The sequence below is a fragment of the Quercus lobata genome, chromosome 2, assembly GCF_001633185.2.
Source record: "Quercus lobata isolate SW786 chromosome 2, ValleyOak3.0 Primary Assembly, whole genome shotgun sequence".
NCBI lineage: Eukaryota > Viridiplantae > Streptophyta > Magnoliopsida > Fagales > Fagaceae > Quercus > Quercus lobata.
Window position 1 is genome coordinate 84928218 of NC_044905.1, and position 19421 is coordinate 84947638.

At 41.7% G+C, this 19421-nt stretch overlaps 1 protein-coding gene across 1 annotated transcript; it reads left to right on the forward strand.

Annotated features, from left to right (window-relative positions):
- The first annotated feature begins 16650 nt into the window (after positions 1-16650).
- Positions 16651-18134, forward strand: LOC115957246 (ethylene-responsive transcription factor ERN1-like). Its single transcript, XM_031075446.1, has one exon. The coding sequence runs from the start codon at positions 16898-16900 to the stop codon at positions 18110-18112; it is 1215 nt and encodes a 404-aa protein (XP_030931306.1). The 5' UTR covers positions 16651-16897; the 3' UTR covers positions 18113-18134.
- Positions 18135-19421: the final 1287 nt, after the last annotated feature.

Consider the following 19421-nt stretch of genomic DNA (forward strand, 5'->3'; position numbering starts at 1 on the left):
CGTGTGCTTTTGGTTCTAAATTAAAAAGTTAGTTTATTTTACTATTTAACTTCTTTTTGCTACTATTCATGAGTCTTATTGTATTTTTTGGTACTATCTATGGATCTTACTGTATTATTTCAGCTAACTTTTATCTTTATCTACAGTACCTTTAGCAAAAAAATTTCAATTTCAACAAAATAAAAGGATCTCAAACAGACCCTTCATTTCCTAAGAGATAATACAATTGGATGGGGATCACGTTTCATACTGCCAAGTTCAGTAATTCAAACCTCCCTTCACCCTCATCTTAGGGCCAAAAAGTACTAATGCAAAGTTTTTTTTTTTTTTTTTTTTTTTTTTTTTTCAAAAAAAATATTAATTTTGTTCTTTAGTCCATTTACAATTAAATTTATCTAATATCTCAGCCTTTTATTCTGTTTGTGATTTCTTAATAGTATATAGACTGAAGTATGAAAGATAGTTTTGAAATTTTTAGATGATTTGAAAGATGATAATCCAACTTAAACCGAATTTTAGGGACAAAAATATATGTTTTCAATGAAAAAATTACCGGTGATTCAAACTTCTTATTGTGTTATATGTAAAGAAAGGACTTTGACATTGTTTTGATTGGGTTCCTCTCTTATCTTCTCTCTCCTCCAATCGTTGATTTCTCTATATTCCAAATGAGTAATTTCAAATTATGTTGAAAGCATTGTGGCTCACTAACACTGTCTGTTCTCCTTAATGGGTAGAACTCAAGTTCAAGTCCTCCCTCCCTCCCTCCCTTAATCTCTAATTTCCCTATGTTCCAATATGAGTAAATTTGCACTACGTTAAGACTTAATAGCATTTATGGGTCAGTAACATTGTCCAGCCTTTAGTTATGGGTAGGACTCGAGTTTGGATTCCCTCCCCTGCCTTGTTTGGAAAGAGAGAGGGGGGAGGAAAATTCACTTTGTTAAATCTACTTTTTCAAAATGAATTCTTTTATTTGAAGACAAAATATTTTATCAATTGAGTTAACGGGAACTCAAATATTATATTGAAAGTATTGATGTGTCTTTAAGTGGTAGGTTGTGAAGGATATAAGTCCTTATAGTTTTTCTAGTACAACTGAAAGAAGTGAGTTCAGTTTGCAGGCTTTGCCATACAAGGCCAATCAAACAAAAAATTATCTTATAGAACCACCATATAAAATACCTCCTCCAGTGAAACTGATAATTGGGCTAGGCTTAGGTTAGGGTTCTTATAAAATAAAATAAAAAATAAAAAACTTTGTTCTATTAAAAGAAAAATTACCTATGCGGTGGGAAAAGAAAAGATAATGAAAAAACAAAAAAGAAAGATGACCTACTTTGTTCACATAAAACGAGTGGTAGTTTCATGACAAACTTATTTGTTGATTGATCAAAATGCTCTCTCAAGCAACTTTCATTTAAAGCACAACACAACTTATCAAATTAGTTTCAAAAGTTACATTTCCTCCCACTTAAACTTCCAAATAAATGAATAATCTTTATATTTCCTTTATTAAGACTTCAAAACAAGAGAACAGAAAGAATATTTCAAAATAAGTTATTTCATTTCATTAATTTCTATTTATTTTCTTCCTCCCAAACAAAATGTTAATATTACTTTATTACTCTATTTACTTTAACATTTTACGAGTCTCACCACTTCTCTACGTGAGTTGAGGAAAAAAAAAAAAGTTTAAGCTACATTTATAATTTTTTTTGGTTGATAATTTGAAAGTCATAATAGATTGGTGATTTGAACTTCAACATCTCCAATGAAAAAATCAGTGTGTAAAGCTCTTCGCTACACTTATGACTCATTAAAAGTCATTCTTTTATCAGTGGCTTATTCGGTCTTATGCAGTATGTCCATTGATTGGTAACTTAATTAATTTAAAGAGTCAAAGAATCACCAAACGGCATGTACCTGACCTTGCATTTGGAATTATACAGTAGACTAGTGTCGATCACATCATCAACTGTTTATTGATTTTGACATTCTATTTTGTATATTATTCGAAATGGAGACATTAGTTATGTGTGTTTGGACATCCACGTGGAGTAGCATGAACTTTGGATTGACATTTTCCTAGGGTGACATGTTCAGGTGCCCTCAGAGGCTTAGCTTAGCAGCATCTCCGTTTGTCTAACCAAGCTATATAGCTAACACTAGATTTTCGTTTTAACTTTTCCCTTCAATATTATTTGGAAGAACGAAGGCTATACAAGTGGCAATCCAAGCTAGAATGTAGTCTAGTTTTTTCAAATATTAATTCCTTCCTTGCTTGACTTTCTAATGACATGTTTATTTTGAAGAAAAACAACTCATTACCATGAAGAAAGAGGGTTTTTTTTTTTTTAACCCCTCAATTGAATTGGTATTTCATACCAACAACGTGTCTTCCTTGATGCCATGACTTAGCTAACATGTCATCACTCGTCACCTTGTATTTTCTCTTGATTTTGCGATCTAATATCATAGGTCATGTATTTGTATTAAGTATTGTCATGAGTCGTATAATTCAACTAACATTTTTTTGTATTTCTTATAGAAACATTAAGAGTTCAAATTTCTTCTCTCTCAATGTTGTAAGTATCGAATTATTAGAAAATAATATTTGTATTATGTATTTTATTTTTATTGGTATGAAATATTACATCAATTGTATTTTGGAAGTTCCAAGTACTTACTTGGAAAGGGGGGATTCAAACGTAGACTCTTCATATTGAGATTGTAGGGGTAAAATTCCCAAGTCAAACAATGGGCCTTGGGCCCTATACAGAGTCCAACTACGACCACAGGGAGAAATGGGCCGCCAAAACAAATGCTAGCCCAACCCTAATAAGTCCAAACTTATTTAAAGGAGACGTCCAAGGAGGAGTGTCTCCCCGGATGCGCCAAATACAAGCCCAACGTGCACCCTATCCATAGTAAGGAGTCATTCCAAACAAATATTGGTAATAAGGATAAGTCCCAAAAAGCAGGAAGGAGGAAGGAAAGATAAGACGTCCAGGAGGTAGCCACAACTGCCGCATTAAATGCAGGGAAACTACTTTCCTAGCCACATTAATGTGGAGAAGACAGGCGAACGGTGTTACATTGGCCAATGCAACTCACAGAAAGATAAGGTGGATGTCCGATGGGACAGACACTCAAGTGAAGGTCCAGATGGTTAACAAGTGTAAGGCTCTTATCAATTTAAGGAGGCTATATAAGAGAAGGAACTCCCCATAAAGAAGGGGGGGGGGAGAATTCAGAGGGAAAAAAGAGAGAAAGAGATTAAAGAATTCTGTAGTCTTTAACCAGAGTAAGAGGTGCACTCATACGCCTCCTCAGACCGGTATCCAGTGAACATAAATGAAATATTCTCACGTTCAGACTGTTGCATGGAATACAACTAACTAACGTTCACTTCGTCTAGCCCTAGTTCTGCAACCCGCTCTCTACAAATTCATTGTTTAGGGTTTTTTGGGCCAGAACCACTTACTTGCTGGGCCTGGGCCCCAAAAACCGTCCCTTACAATTGACGCCGTTTGTGGGAAGAACTTGTGTCTCGACAAGTGAAACTGTAAGAAATGGAAGGATCAGGTCCGCGCCAAACCAGACATGCAGATTCCTAATGGCAGGACAATTTTTTGAATCTCGAACGAGAGAAAGACCAAGACAAGCAACGAGAGGGCAGTGTGAACACCTCTCACATGAGTAGAAGTCACTCGAAGGGGAAAGGCCATGCATCCCATAAGCAAAACGAGCGAAAGGCTCTACAGCAAGAGATTGATGATTTGAAGAAGAAGCTGCGCCGAGTGCAGCGAAAACGTCCTTCACCCGGCTCGGACACTAGTAGTGATGAGGATAACGAATACAGGTGGAGGTCAAGAACCCCTCCAAGCGAGACTTTTTCCTACGAGGAAGAGCGGCCTCGCAAACGCGGCCACAAAAGCCCATCTTACCAAGGCCTGGCCAACGATGCCATGAGCAAGGCCCTGGATCGCATCTCCCAGTCGCCTTTCACGCGTAGAATAGAGAGGGCAGAGCTTCCTCGGCGGTTCCATCAACCAACGTTTGCTATATACAATGGTCGGACTGACCCAGTAAAGCATGTAATCCAATTTAATCAGAGGATGACTGTCCATTCCAGGGATGAGGCGTTAATGTGTAAGGTGTTTCCGTCCAGTTTGGGACCTATGGCGATGAGATGGTTTGATGCCTTCAAGCCGAATTTCATAGATTCCTTTAAACAGTTGACACAGGCTTTTGGTTCCCGCTTCATTACCAGCAGTAGAGTCCCTCGGCTCCTAGATTCCCTCCTATCCTTGTCCATGCGAGAAGGGGAGACACTGAAGGCCTACTTAGACAGGTACTGGGAAATGTACAATAAGATAGAAGGAAATTACGATGACGTCGCCATTAGTACGTTCAAAAGGGGCCTGCCGACAGAGCATGGCTTAAGAAAGTCCTTCACTGGGAAGCCAGTCACTAGCGTGCGCCAACTCATGGACAGAATCGACAAGTACAAAAGGGTCGAGGAGGACCAGCAGATGGGGAAGGGTAAAGCGAAGGTTGTCCCTCAGGAGAGGAGAGACTTCAGGTCAGACCGCTTTAACAGCAATAACAGACCGAAAAGAGACTACGCAGAACAGTCTGGATCCACTGGGGCTCAGGTAGTCCATGCTGTGTTCCGAGAACCATTACATAAGATCTTAGAGAAGGTGAAGTGCGAACCTTTCTTTCAATGGCCGAACAGGATGGCAGGTGACCCCTCGAAGCGTAACCAAAATCTGTATTGCGCGTACCACCAAGAGCTAGGTCACACCACCGATGATTGTAGGAATCTGAAAAACCATTTGGACCGGCTTGTCCAAGAAGGGAAGTTGAGGCATCTGTTGCATCGCCCTGAAAGATGGCAGGAACAGTCGAATATCGAAACCAGACAAAGTACATTGAGGCCACCCATTGGCACAATAAATGTCATTCTTGTCGCACCTGGAAGGACCGATTCCAACCTTTTCAGAGTAATGTCAGTGAGCAAGTTCCCGATTGAGCCGGACGACAGGGAATCCAAGAGAGCCAGAGTGATTGCCACGCCCTTAATCGGGTTCTCGGAGGAGGACAAGCAAGGAACCCTTCAACCCCACGATGATGCCCTAGTCGTCACGCTCAGAATTGGAGGTTATGACGTGAAAAATGTGTTAGTTGATCAAGGCAGCGTCGTGGAGGTAATGTACCCTAACTTGTATAAGGGGTTGAACTTGAAGCCAGAAGACTTGTCGCCATACGATTCCCCTCTGGTCAGCTTTGAAGGAAAAACCGTCACCCCGAAAGGCATGATTAGGCTACTTGTGCAAACAGACTCAGACGTGGTAGAGGTGAACTTCATTGTGGTAGATGCGTACTCCCCCTACACAGCTATCGTGGCCCGACCGTGGCTTCATGCACTAGGGGCTGTACCATTAACCTTGCACCAAAAAGTGAAGTATCCGTCAGGAGGTCAAGTCAAAGAAATAATAGGGAACCAAGGAATGGCTAGGCAATGCATGGTGTCGGCAATTTCACGACGACCAAATAGTGAACCTTCCACCTCAGTCGAGAACGGCTTATAGCAATTAATGACCCCGGTCCCAACTGCAGGTGGTGGAGGACCAGCCACGGAGGTGAACTGTGAGGAGCTGGAGAAAGTACTCGTCGGATTAGACCCTGAGAGGTTTTTTCAGATCGGCTTAGAATTACCACCCCAGGAGAAGTCAACACTAATTGATTTTCTCCGACGGAGTGTGGACGAATTCACCTGGGATCCCTATGAGGCCCCCGGGGTTGACTCAGATCTCATCTGCCATCACCTTAATGTTAACCCGGCTATAACGCCTAAGAAGCAACCCCCTCGGCGACCGTCAAAAGAACATGCAGACGCTGTGAGAGAAGAGGTCGCAAAATTGAAGAAAGCAGGGGCTATCAAAGAAGTGTTCTACCCCGAATGGTTAGCCAACACAGTCGTGGTAAAAAAGAAGAGCGGGAAATGGCGGGTCTGCGTAGACTTCACGGACCTAAACAAGACCTACCCGAAGGATCCTTTCCCCATGCCACGGATAGACCGATTGGTAGATTCGACTGTCGGACACCCCCGAATGAGTTTTTTGGATGCCTTCCAGGACTACCATCAGATATCCCTGGCTGCCGAAGACCAAGAAAAAACCGCTTTTGTCACCCTAGTTGGAAACTATCATTATAAGGTGATGCCCTTCGGCTTGAAGAATGCCGGGTCGACCTATCAAAGGATGATGACTAGGATGTTTGAACAGCAGATGGGTAAGAGCGTTGAGGAGTATATAGATGACATGGTGGTAAAAAGCAAATTGGTGGCCGACCACGTCAGAGACCTCTGCGAAGTCTTTTAAATTCTGAGAAAGTACAAGCTACGACTGAACGCATCCAAATGTTCATTTGGGGTGGGATCAGGAAAATTCTTAGGCTATATGGTGACCCACAGAGGTATAGAAGTTAACCCTGACCAAATAAGAGCCATTCATAGCCTGCAGCCTCTTCGGAATCCCAAAGAAGTCCAGAAGCTCACCGGTATGATAGCTGCTTTAAACCGTTTCATCTTCCGCTCAGCGGACAGATGCAGGCCTTTCTTCCTCCTATTGCACAAGTGGAAGGGCTTCGAGTGGACTGAGGAATGTGCTTTAACTTTCCAACAGCTCAAGGAATACCTCGCCCGACCACTGATTATGTCCAGTCCCGATGCCGATGAGGTGTTGTTTGCCTACATCGCAGTAGCCTCTCATGCGGTGAGTTTAATGCTAATCCGAGAAGACAACGGCACGCAGTGATCCGTCTATTAAGTGAGCAAATCGCTGCAGGAGGCAGAGACCCGGTATCTCCCCCTCGAAAAAGCTATCTTGGCCGTCGTACAAGCCACGCGGAAGCTCCCCCACTATTTTCAGGCACATACTGTAGTTGTGCTAACTCAACTTTTGTTGAAATCCGTCCTCCGTAGCGCCGACTACACAGGCAGAATTGCAAAATGGGGAACGATTCTGGGCGCCTTCGACATTAGATACATGCCTCGCACCGCCGTAAAAGGTCAGGTCCTCGCCGATCTAGTAGTTGAATTTGCAGAGCCCACACTAGAAGGAAAGGAAGTGTCGGGATCACTAAGTGCTGATGAGAAACTAATTAGCACAGTCTTTCAACATGAACACAATTGGTGGAAAGCACACATTGACGGTGCAGCGAATCAAAGGGGCTCAGGGGTGGGGCTTGTTCTGGTCTCTCCCGAAGGGATAACCATAGAAAAGTCGTTGAGACTCGAATTCTCAGCCACGAATAACGAAGCCTAGTATGAGGCGCTATTGGAGGGAATGTCAATGATCCGAAAATTGGGTGGAAAATTCGTAAACATGTTCTCGGATTCGAGACTCATCGTGGAACAAGTAAACGGGGAGTTGGAGGCAAAGAATGAAAGAATGCAAGAGTACCTGGTCCGGGCTAAGCACCTGCAGACCCATTTCTATCACTTCCGTTTAACGCATGTACCTAGGAGCGGGAACACCCATGCTGATTCTCTCGCAACGCTGGCCACCTCCTCGGCTCAGCCACTTCCTCGGGTTATTTTAGTAGAAGATCTCTATCGCCCAACAACAGAGAAGGCCAACGGAATTCGGGTACACAACGTCAGGGCAGGACCTAGCTGGATGGATCCTCTGGTGTTGTTCTTAAAGCACGACACCTTGCCAGACAATAAGGTTGAGGCCGACAAAATCAGGAGGAAAGCTTCTCGATTTTGGTTGTCCGAGGACTCCAAACTTTACAGACGCTCGTTCTCAGGGCCATACCTGCTGTGTGTGCACTCAGAGGCTACTGAACTCATCCTGGAGGAGTTACATGAAGGAATTTGTGGAAGTCATATGGGGGGTAGGTCCCTGTCCCACAGGGCCATAACACTAGGTTATTGGTGGCCGAGCATGCATAAAGAGGCTCTAGAATATGTGAAGAAGTGCGACTAGTGCCAAAGGTTCGCCCCAAACATACACCAGCCAGGCGGAGAACTTAACCCGTTGTCCAGCCCTTGGCCATTCACACAATGGGGCCTAGACATATTAGGACCATTCCCCAAAGCGGCAGGGAACAAGAAATTTCTTCTCGTCGACACCGATTACTTCACAAAGTGGGTCGAAGCTGAGGCACTGGCAAACATTAGGGACTTTGATGTCAAGAAGTTTGTTTGGAAAAATATTATCACTAGGTTCGGGACCCCGCACACCCTGATCTAGGACAACGGCCTCCAGTTTGACAGTAAAGCCTTCAGAAGATACTGTAATGAGCTGGGAATTATCAATCGATACTTCACACCGGCTTACCCATAGGGTAATGGATAGGTGGAAGCCATCAATAAAACCATAGTGAATGGGTTGAAAAAGAGGTTGGACGATGCGAAAGGGAGGTGGGTTGAAGAGTTAGCCCATGTCTTGTGGACATACCGCACCACACCTCGCAGGTCCACGGGAGAAACCCCCTTTTCAATGACCTACGGAGCCGAGGCTGTCATTCCACTGGAGATAAACTTCCCAACACAGAGGACTACTGCCTTCAGCCCCATTGCTAATAACAGACTTCTGGAAAAAAGCTTGGACCTCATCGAAGAAAGAAGGGAAAGTGCAATGGTCCACCTAGCATACTATCAACAAAAGCTCAAGCAGGGTTACGACGCCAAGGTGAAGTCAAGGCCATTAGCGCCCGGGGATCTAGTACTGAGGAAGGTCCTAGGCACCGCGAGGAACCCTACATGGGGAAAACTCGGACCAAACTGGGAAGGCCCATACCGTATCACTTCTGTAGCCGGCATAGGAGCCTACTTTTTGGAAGATTTGAATGAACATGTAGTGCCATGCCCTTGGAATGTAAATAACTTGAAAAGGTACTGTTATTAATGAAAGACATAATTCTTGATGCCGCATTACTGTACAGCTACTTGGGCTAAGTGTTAAACAGAACCCAAATCCTGCCTGGCTCCTCGGATCACAGACTTGGGGGAAATTAACCTCGAAACTATTTTCACTAAGTGTTAAACAGAACCTAAGTCCTGCCTGGTTCTTCGGACCATAGACTTGGGAGAAATTAACCTCGCAGCTATTTTCACTAAGTGTTAAACAGAACCCAAGTTCTGCCTGGCTCCTCGGACCACAGACTTGGGGGAAATTAACATCGAAGCTATTTTCACTAAGTGTTAAACAGAACCCAAGTCTTGCCTGGCTCCTTGGACCACAGACTTGGGGGAAATTAACCTTGAAACTATTTTCGCTAAGTGTTAAACAGAACCCAAGTCCTGCCTGGCTCTTCGAACCACAGACTTGGGGGAAATTAACCTCGAAGCTATTTTCACTAAGTGTTAAACAGAACCCAAGTCTTGTCTGGCTCCTCGGACCACAGGCTTGGGGGAAATTAACCTCGAAGCTATTTTCACTAAGTGTTAAACAGAACCCAAGTCCTGCTTGGCTTCTTGGACCACAGACTTGGGGGAAATTAACTTCGAAACTATTTTCACTAAGTGTTAAACAGAACCCAAGTCCTGCCTGGCTCCTCGGACCACAGACTTGGGAGAAATTAACCTCGAAGCCATCTTGTCTAATTATCGACTATCATTTTCTACATATTCATTCACTCATGCTTGGTTTTCAACAGTTAATGGCAGAATAGACATCCATTCATGATGAAAACAGAAGAGAAAGTAAAACAACAAGATTTAAAGGAAAACGACACCTTTCATTAAAATTCAAAAGCGATCTTTTTACAAACATCAACAGAACAAAATATGAAGGGTAAAACAAATAAAGTCCTACACTACTTTCCTAAGTCTGAACCCTGAGTAGGCCCGGGCTGATCATCTGCTGCCTGGGGTCCCGGAACAGCCTCCTTAGCCTATGCAACAACCTCTCTGATTGAAAGACTGTCCTTGGGCAACTTGTCCTTCACGACCGGCTGCGCATCCTCAGCTTCAGGCAAAGGGGATTCCGAGGCTAAGGCCTTCGTTGGGAGAGGCTCTTCAAGGGCAACCACATCGGGAATCTCACGAATATCCTCCGGAAAAAAGATATTCTCAACTTTCCAGAGATCGGAGTCCGTTGGAACTGCTGCCCGATCCAAGGTTACACCCCAAGACATGGTGATGTAATCCCTACATACAACGGCCACCTCCTCGGTTAGCCTGATCTCAGTGTCCCTGACTCCGTGATCATATGAGGTTGTCACTGCTTTCTCGGCCGCCTCCCTGGCCAGGCGGGCCTCCTCCTTGACCTTCGCAAGCTCGGCCTTGAGATCTGCAACCGCCTGCTTCTCTGTCATGAGTTTTTCCTCGGACTGGCGGAGCTGTTGGCGTAGATCCTCAACCTGCTTAGTGGCCTTTTTAAGGCCGGCCTCCGCGCTCGAACGACCCTTTTTTGCCTCCTTTACTTCATTGCTCAGGCGATCATTTTCCTGCCTGAGGTTGCCAGCAGTCTTCTCGGCAACACAGTAGGACTGAGCCTCACTGTGAAGGTCCTCACGAGCCTTCTTGGCCCATTCCTCAGCAACAAAGATTTGTTGAGTGACCTGCGCCAGAAAAGTGAAGGCCTAATTAAAAGAGAATGACGAATAAATAGATACATAATAAGAAAACGAGATAAGAGAAGCTTTCACTTACCATGGCCATGTCCCTCTTCAGCGACATGAAAAGGTTCGGTTGCCGAGTATCCCGAAGACCCTTCATATCGCGAGGCAAAAGAAGAGGCTGCTGCAGGGCCTCAACCAAGAATGACGTCTGCAGGGCCTTAGCCAAGAATGACGCCTGCCCTCGTTAGGATTCCCACAGGGTCGCATCCCAGGAAATTGGGGCGCCATCCAATTCGAGCCGTGCGACCATATCCGCTGTTCCCTCCGAATAGCCGCCTCGTCTCGGCTATCAATGGACCTGGTCCTCTTCTCCTTAGGCTCTTTAGTCTCTTTGCCTTTCTTCTGAGGCTTGGTTTTTTCGTGGCCAACCTCGCCCTCCTCTAATTCTTCCACAAGCTTTTTTCGCCTTAAATTGGGCATAGGCTGCAGCGCCGCATCCAATGTGGGAGGGAGAGGAGGAGGAGCCTTGGAGGTAGGCTGTTCCTTCGGGACATCCTTGGAGGACTGCCTTTTGTTCCTGTTGGAAAGGAGGCCCCTGAGACTAAACCTTGGTTTCAGATCCATTCCTTCTTCCTCGATCTCTTGGCTAATATTAACTTGTGCAATTACCAAACCAAGATCAGGGGCTGCCAAGGCGCGGTCTAAATCTGAATCAGACTCCGAGAGCTCTACTGGCCTGGCCGACACCTCTCCCTCCTCAGCGAAATGGAACTGGTCTATCTGATCTTCCAAAGACAAGTGCGAGGAACCGGCTTCTTCCCCTGGGACAACTGCTGCGGGAAGAGCACGCCGAGCTGGCAGTTGGACGGGAGGTAAATCGCTCGAGGCGAGAAATCCTGGTATGGAGACATCGATTCGTGCTAATCGCGGATTGCCAGCCCTGATTGCTTGATCGGCGTCCACTAGAGCACGTGAAAGGGGCTCGTAATCCAAGATCAGAGGTGCAGCTCGCAGTTGCCCGTCTGCACTCACGTAAATTTTAGACCTTAGAAGGAAATTGAGTGCTGGGACGTTGACTAAGCTTAGCCGAGGAGTCGTATGCGCTTTGTCTGCAAAGCCCAAAGAAAGGGTTACGTTAGTCCGAGGAGGCAAACAAGCGAAATCAAAATTGAAACGAAGAAAAAGAAAGATCAAAACTAAGATCCCTTCCAAGGGATCTAACTCTATGGTGCCCCACCTAGTTTTCCTGCCTTGACCGGGCAGTGAATACCGTCGTGCCATGGTCCAGAGACGATCAAAAGGTCGTCCTTCAAGCCTTTGTTGGACTTGGGAAGGCAGGATATCAACCTCACCTCATCGGACCTGGACTTCAAGTAATATGAGTCGCCGAGGCTATGGCATTCATATAGATGAACCACGTTATGCCATGTAAGGTCGAGGTTCATCTGATCGTTCAAGACGTCCATGCACCCCAGAATCCGGAACATATTCGCGACGCTTGGTGAGGGGCCAACCTATGACCACGCAAATAATCCCTAGTTATCCTCCCCATAGGGATGGTCATTCCTCCTTCCACAAAGGCTATCACTGGAATGGCAACCTGCCCCGTCCTTCTCTTGATTAAGACTTCCTCCAAAGAACAATACTCTAGACCTACTTCCGGCGGGATACGGTACTTAGCCCTGAAGCCTTCCATCCCGGCCAGGGAATCTACCATTTTCTCAAGCTTACCCATCCCCCTAATCCTAGGTGACGCGAAGGTGATTTACTTAAGGAATAACGCCGGAAAAGGCAACGGAAAAGAAATGTGCACTTACGGGTGAGGAACTTGCAGGAAATCTTCAAGGGGACGACTGCGAAGGCTTGAACACTTTGAAAGGGAAAGTACTGGAGTGCTCGAGTGCTTGTTCGAAAAAATGGGGAGGAAATGCCTTTAAAAAATCTTATATATCCGGGGGAAGCTAGACAGACATACTCCCGCCTAGAGAAATGGAAATGATATCAACCGTTGATCTAGCATCCAACCGTCGGATTGAAAAGATATAAAACCGCTAAAAGCAATAATTAGCGCCTCATGGGTCATTAAACGCCTCCATCATTAATGAGGCACGTGAGAAGTATATCTCCGCACGGGTGAAGCAGGAATCCACAATAAATGATCTTATGAATGTCAAAATCCCACCTTTCCTCCTTGGACAAGAAAGAAAGAGCCGGAATTTTGAGGGGCTATTGTAGGGGTAAAATTCCCAAGTCAAACAATGGGCCTTGGGCCTTATACAGAGTCCAACTACGACCACAGGGAGAAATGGGCCGCCAAAACAAATGCTAGCCCAACCCTAATAAGTCCAAACTTATTTAAAGGAGACGTCCGAGGAGGAGTGTCTCCTCGGACGCGCCAAATACAAGCCCAACGTGCACCCTATCCATAGTAAGGAGTCATTCCAAACAAATATTGGTAATAAGGATAAGTCCCAAAAAGCAGGAAGGAGGAAGGAAAGATAAGACGTCCAGGGGGCAGCCACAACTGTCGCATTAAATGCAGGGAAACTACTTTCCCAGCTGCATTAATGTGGAGAAGACAGGCGAACAGTGTTACATTGGCCAATGCAACTCACAGAAAGGTAAGGTGGATGTCCAATGGGACAGGCACTCAAGTGAAGGTCCAGATGGTTAACAAGTGTAAGGCTCTTATTAATTTAAGGAGGCTATATAAGAGAAGGAACTCCCCATGAAGAAGGGGGGGAGAATTCAGAGGGAAAAAAGAGAGAGAGAGATTAAAGAATTCTGTAGTCTTTAACCAGAGCAAGAGGTGCACTCATACGCCTCCTCGGACCGGTATCCAGTGAACATAAATGAAATATTCTCACGTTCAGACTGTTGCATGACATACAACTAACTAACGTTCACTTCGTCTAGCCCTAGTTCTGCAACCCGCTCTCTACAAATTCTTTGTCTAGGGTCTTTTGGGCCAGAACCACTTACTTGCTGGGCCTGGACCCCAAAAACTGTCCCTTACAGAGATAATTAGATAATACTTATGTGTTGGTGGCATAACAATTTTCTCAAATAATAACTCCTTTCATGCTTGACTTTCTAATAACATGGTTACTATGAAGAAATAAAAAATCATTACTATGAAGAAAGAATGTGTTTTCCCCTCAATTGAATTGGTATTTCTTTCATACTAATAAAAAACAAGTTACTAAATTCAAAAATGAACTTTTCATTTGACTTTGTGATCATATGTCATATATTTGTGTTAATTATTGTTAAGAGTTTTGTAACTCGACTGACACTTCTTAGTATTTTTACGAAGTATCATGTCAATTGTACTTTGGAAGTTTCTAATAATTACTAGAGAAAGGAGGTATTGTTGCAAGATTATTGATTATTAAGAAGAAATATATATATATATATATAAATTAATTTTTTTTTTTTTTGTGGGTAATATAAGTTATGTATTCTTCGACATAATAGTCTTGCCCGTATGTTTATTTTGCTAGATGTTAGCAAAGGTGGACTATTTTTTGTTTTTGGTCAAAATGAACTATTTAGTCTTTGTTGTTGGTTATGTTTAAGGAGATCCATTAAAGAAAATAAGACATTTGCCTGTTGGTTAAACTTGAAGGGGACAAAAAACCGACATAGCTAACCAGAGGGAAAGAGAAAGATTGTCGGCATTTTGAATTCTTCGTCTCTTCTTTTTGTTTATATGGCCCTAGACCCTAGAGCGGTAGGCTCTCCATAAAGATTTGCTGGGTCCTTCCTCTTCGTTTTCTCTTTTGTCTCCAACTACATGTCGTTTACGTGTCTTCCTTGATGCCATGACTTAGCTAACATGTCATCACTCATCACCTTGTATTTTCTCTTTACAAAAGCCACTCAAATTTACAAATAAAAATACACGTTTTTTTAATAATTAAATTGATTCAAAGCTTATTCTCCTTATAAAGAAGACAAGGCTATTTTACTAAGTTACAAATCTCTTGGCTACAAATAAACGGACACACAAAAACATCACAAAAAATTGGGTTATTTTTCTTCTCGAAGTGAGTTGATCTTCGGAGCTTCCTTGACCAACTCCATTAGTTGTTCTACGGAGTAATGAGTAGGTTTCAATATCTTTCTTAACAGATGCTTGATCGGATGAATTGAGAGCAGCCGAGCACAACCTTTAGCTGGAGTCTTTATTGTAATTCAATAAAATATAATTTTCCCCTCCTACACAACTGTGTCACATAATAGATTTACATCCATAATTTTCAGTGAAGAATTTTTTTTTTTTTCTTTTTATAGTAAAAAATATTATTCTCTTCACAGTTTACAATATGATTGCAAAAAGAATCTATAAATTCGGCGAGCTAACCAAAGGTCAATTTTTAACTTTTTAATTAGTAAATAACCAATTTCACTCTTTAACAAGCAGGTAGAAAATTGGAGCTAGTCCAGAAATGTCACCATCACAGCTTGTGAGTGACGAAAAGGCTGTCTAGATTAACAGATTACAAAGCATACGATAGCATAATTTGATCAATGAAAAAAAAAATCAGAATAATAATATTGAAAATAAGTTTTGAGGCAGTATTATACTACTAATTACTATTTAATTAAATATTTCTTATTGCCTGTTCTATTAAGTTTGAGGTATTATACAATTAATATTGCTTAAATTTGTCTTATTATTAGGCATTGCTGGGACAAGGTGTCGTAGGGCTTTGAAGAAATCGGTTTCCTTGACTTTGATTATTACTGACAAAAAGCAAAACGATCAGGGTATTTCCTTTGCGTGATTAATTATCCAAAGAAATATGATTGACCTTATTTCGGCATGAAAATGAACGGGAATAAACTTCTTTCACGTTACAATATGTGCTTTGTTGTTTCATGACGCGTTTTTACAATATAATTTTTAATTTTGATAGATATAATATGATTTCAAACTTATTATGTCTGTTTTATGTTAATTGTTTTTTTTATTTTTTTTATCATCAAACTAGAATAACGTAATATAAAGTAAGATGTGAATTCATTATTCATCGGAAGCATATTCAAAATCCATAATTTTAAATGTAAGGTTATTAGAGAAATTGGACCCATCTCACTAGATCATGTTATACCATTATATCAAAGACAACTGTTGTTGATTGTTTCATGGCTGCCTTTTTTTGTAATAGTCTAATTGAAGACATAGAATGTGTGAATGAGACCACATGTTACATGCAATAATCCGGAAATTCAAAGGCCATTTCAATATCCAAATGCATTGTTAAAACCACTACATGGTCAAATGGATCATTTTATATTTGCGTGTCACGCTTTTATGTTTGATAAAGTACCAAAGACTGTTTAATAAACCACCAATGAAACCAAAAAATAGAAAAAGCTGTTTATATTCTTTTAACAGCAAAGTGAAAATAGGCTATTGTTAAATCATGAAAGGCCTTTACCAAAGTGCAATTATGTACTAACAGATTTTCAATTTGAGATGGGAAAAAAATTGTACTAAAATTTAAGGCAGCATGCAATCTGCAGCTACAGATATTTTATGTTTATGCAGCACTTGTATAGCTCATATGTTGTGTAGTTAGGGTTCTATTGGTCTTACTGTTTTATAATGCATTTATGTTTCCATGTGATACCATATATTAAAAGGTATCTTTGCTCCTATTGTAGTCTCTTTCTGTAGACTGAGTACTTTTATGCTAGTGTCTCCTTCACGATAAAGGATACGTTAATGATGTGTACATATAGATTTTTTCAATTGCATAATCATAAAAATATAATCAATTAAACTAAGAAGAGTAGTGTAATGAGTAATGACCCATTCTGGCTTATATTTCCATACTAAAAAAATGATACATTCTTAATATAATATCATAGAAGAAAACTCTAGGTACCTTGGGCTTGGTCAAAACAAAATTCACTAGAGTTGCACTAATAACATGGTCTATTTTTACACCACAACACCCCCCCCCCCCCTCTCTTGTCACAGAGAAGCCTTCATATGGTTGGATAAGAAGCCAAAATTAAAAAAGGAACAAAGAAACAAGAACAAGCAGTATGACCCTTTCAGCTCTCCACTCTTGTTTGTCAGGATCTTCCAATCCCTTCATATAAATGCATCAGACTAGCATATACTGAAACATAGCAACCAAACCTTCACTAGCAACAAGAAAAATACCCCACAAGTAGCTTACCAAGCCTAGAGAAAAGAAAGATATAGTAGAGAACTACACTCCACAAAGTTTACCAAACCTAGAGAAAAGGGAGATAATAGTAGAGAAGAGCTACTACACACAAAAAGTAAGTACATATGGCTAGGAAGAGAAGGGCTAGTGAAGTAGTGGGAGACAAAAATTCTAGTGAGGGAAGCATGGCTTGGGATGAGATGGTGAAGGAAGCTGCCGCAGCAGAAGCTCTACGTGGGGCAAGGAGAGCCCGAAAGAGATTTGTTGGTGTCCGGCAAAGGCCATCTGGTAGATGGGTGGCTGAGATTAAGGACACCATACAAAAGATAAGGGTGTGGTTAGGCACTTTTGATACAGCTGAGGAAGCAGCCAGGGCTTATGATGAGGCTGCTTGCTTGCTTCGTGGTGCCAACACTCGGACAAACTTCTGGCCTTGTCCCTCATCGTCATCTTCATCCCCAGCTCTCCCCTCAAAGATTACTAACCTCCTCCTCCAAAGGCTGAAAGCAAGAAATAACTCTTGCACTGCTTTGTCTAATTCTTCCTTGCCCATCAGCCTGCAAGAAAAGCAACAAACAGAAGTATGCAGAGAAGAGGCTGCAGAGTTCCCAAATGCATCATTCACGGATTACCTTAACAATCCTGAAGATTATTACACCAACTGCAACAACTTTGTAAAAAGTACTAATGCAAATGCTAGCCATGATTATATGACCACAAATTTTGAAGCCTCTTTTACTGAAAAAGAAGACTGGGCGCAGAGAGAAATGGACTTCGACTCTAATAGGAGTTCCAATGTATCACAGACTTGTGGCGGTGATTATAATTTTGGAGGGGAAAGAGAGGAAGATGAAGAAGAAGCAGGCAGTGAGACTGGAAAGCTGGATTTTCAATTTGTTGATACTGTTGGAACCTGCAGTTTCTATTCTCCCTTTGAGTTTGCTGAAGAGATTGAAGAACCGGTTGAACCAGAGAACTGCATGGATGAGCCATCAATGTTTAGAGCTGCCATGAAGAGGATGAAATATGAAAGAAAGGTCTCAGCTTCACTCTATGCCTTTAATGGGATATCAGAATGCTTAAAGTTAAAGCTAACGTCAGGAAATGCGTTAGGAAGAGAAATGTCTGACCAATTAACCAACCTACAAAAGGCGTGTAACAAGAACAAAGAGGCAAAAAATGAAGATGATCAAGAATATGTGGAAGTGATGAAGAGGAGGGAGGATGAAAATCCTGGAAGTTCAACTGAAATGGGGTCTTCTTCCTCTTCTTTGAGCAATGATGGTGAATTGTTGCTTTGGAGCTCACTTGATCTTCAACCCATATGCTTTGTTAATTGATTGATACGTTCTTCATTTTATAAGATTTTCATGGTCTAATTAGCGAGTGAACTATAATTTATGTTTAGCTTATGCAAGGCTGATCTCCTAATGTATCTTTGAAGAAAAAATGAAATGTAATTTTCGAGCCTATACAATGAGTCAATATACCACTTCTTTTCTAGTCGTGTTTATGATTGAATGATTGTATAGAATGCAGTTGAGTTCTTATGCACGTGCAAGTCACGTGACTTGGACTGCTTAGAGTTACATACGCATTTTATTTATTTATTTTGAATACTGGTTCCTGATTTGACCTTATATAGACCGTTATGGTTTTTAATGAGAGATTTTCTAAGGCTTAGTTCATGCCCTTGAGAAAAAATTTTGGCCCATTTTGTAGCCCATTGTGAATCCTGTGCACAAGATAGAAAAACTATTGTTTTAAAGGTTAGGATTTTGTGTGTTGTTTTTTAGTGAGAAAAATTGTATTATCGCATCTTGTATTTTTCTCTGAAAATAGTGAAATCTTTGCAACTTCGTGGACGTAGACAAGTTACCAAACTATGTAAATATTGTCTTGTGTGATTATTTTCTTTGGCGCATATTTTTTCTTTTATTTTTTGCATCTCACATATCTGGGAATTTTGTGCTTTTATTCCTTTCAGAAGGTTGTTCTCCCAATGCTTCAAGAGAAAGCTTTACAATTGGTATTTGTTTGTGGTTGCAACTACGTAATAAATTGGAGGAAATATACAATGTAAGTGGTTTAGTTGATTCTATTTCAGTTGATGAATATTACACTATGAAAAGTGCACATTGATTTATAGTAGTTTAGACTGTAACATGTTAAAGAGTCTTATGTAGGCATGCACGAATATGAGGAACCTGTCGAGGTGTTCTAATGATTGATTGTAGGCATTCAGAGTAAAGTTGAAAGTTAACAGGCAATTAAAGGAGCAGTCACAAGCCCACAACATAACATGGTTTTGGCACGAAAATATATGGGATTTAAATCCTTCCCTCTAGGCTTCAAAGAAGATTATGTTTTTTATTTGCTGAATAATTATGTTAATGAATACTGAAACGGTATTGTTAAATCTTGAAATAACAACTCTTTACCCATAAATGAAGTGTTTGTTTATTCACTGGGTGAGAGATTAATACAATATAATATACAAGTGGAAATTTTGTATCACATACAAGGATCACAAGACCAAGGATGTTAAACATGAAACATCAGGAATTGATTGGCAAATCTTGATGGCTCTATCTACTGTAAAGAGCATTAGCAAAAAAGTGTAATGCGAAATGACAAAATCATCCCAAC

Excerpts from the sequence above, each read along its gene's own strand:
- LOC115957246 (XM_031075446.1), top strand. The coding sequence starts at position 16,898 with ATGGCTAGGAAGAGAAGGGCTAGTGAAGTAGTGGGAGACAAAAATTCT.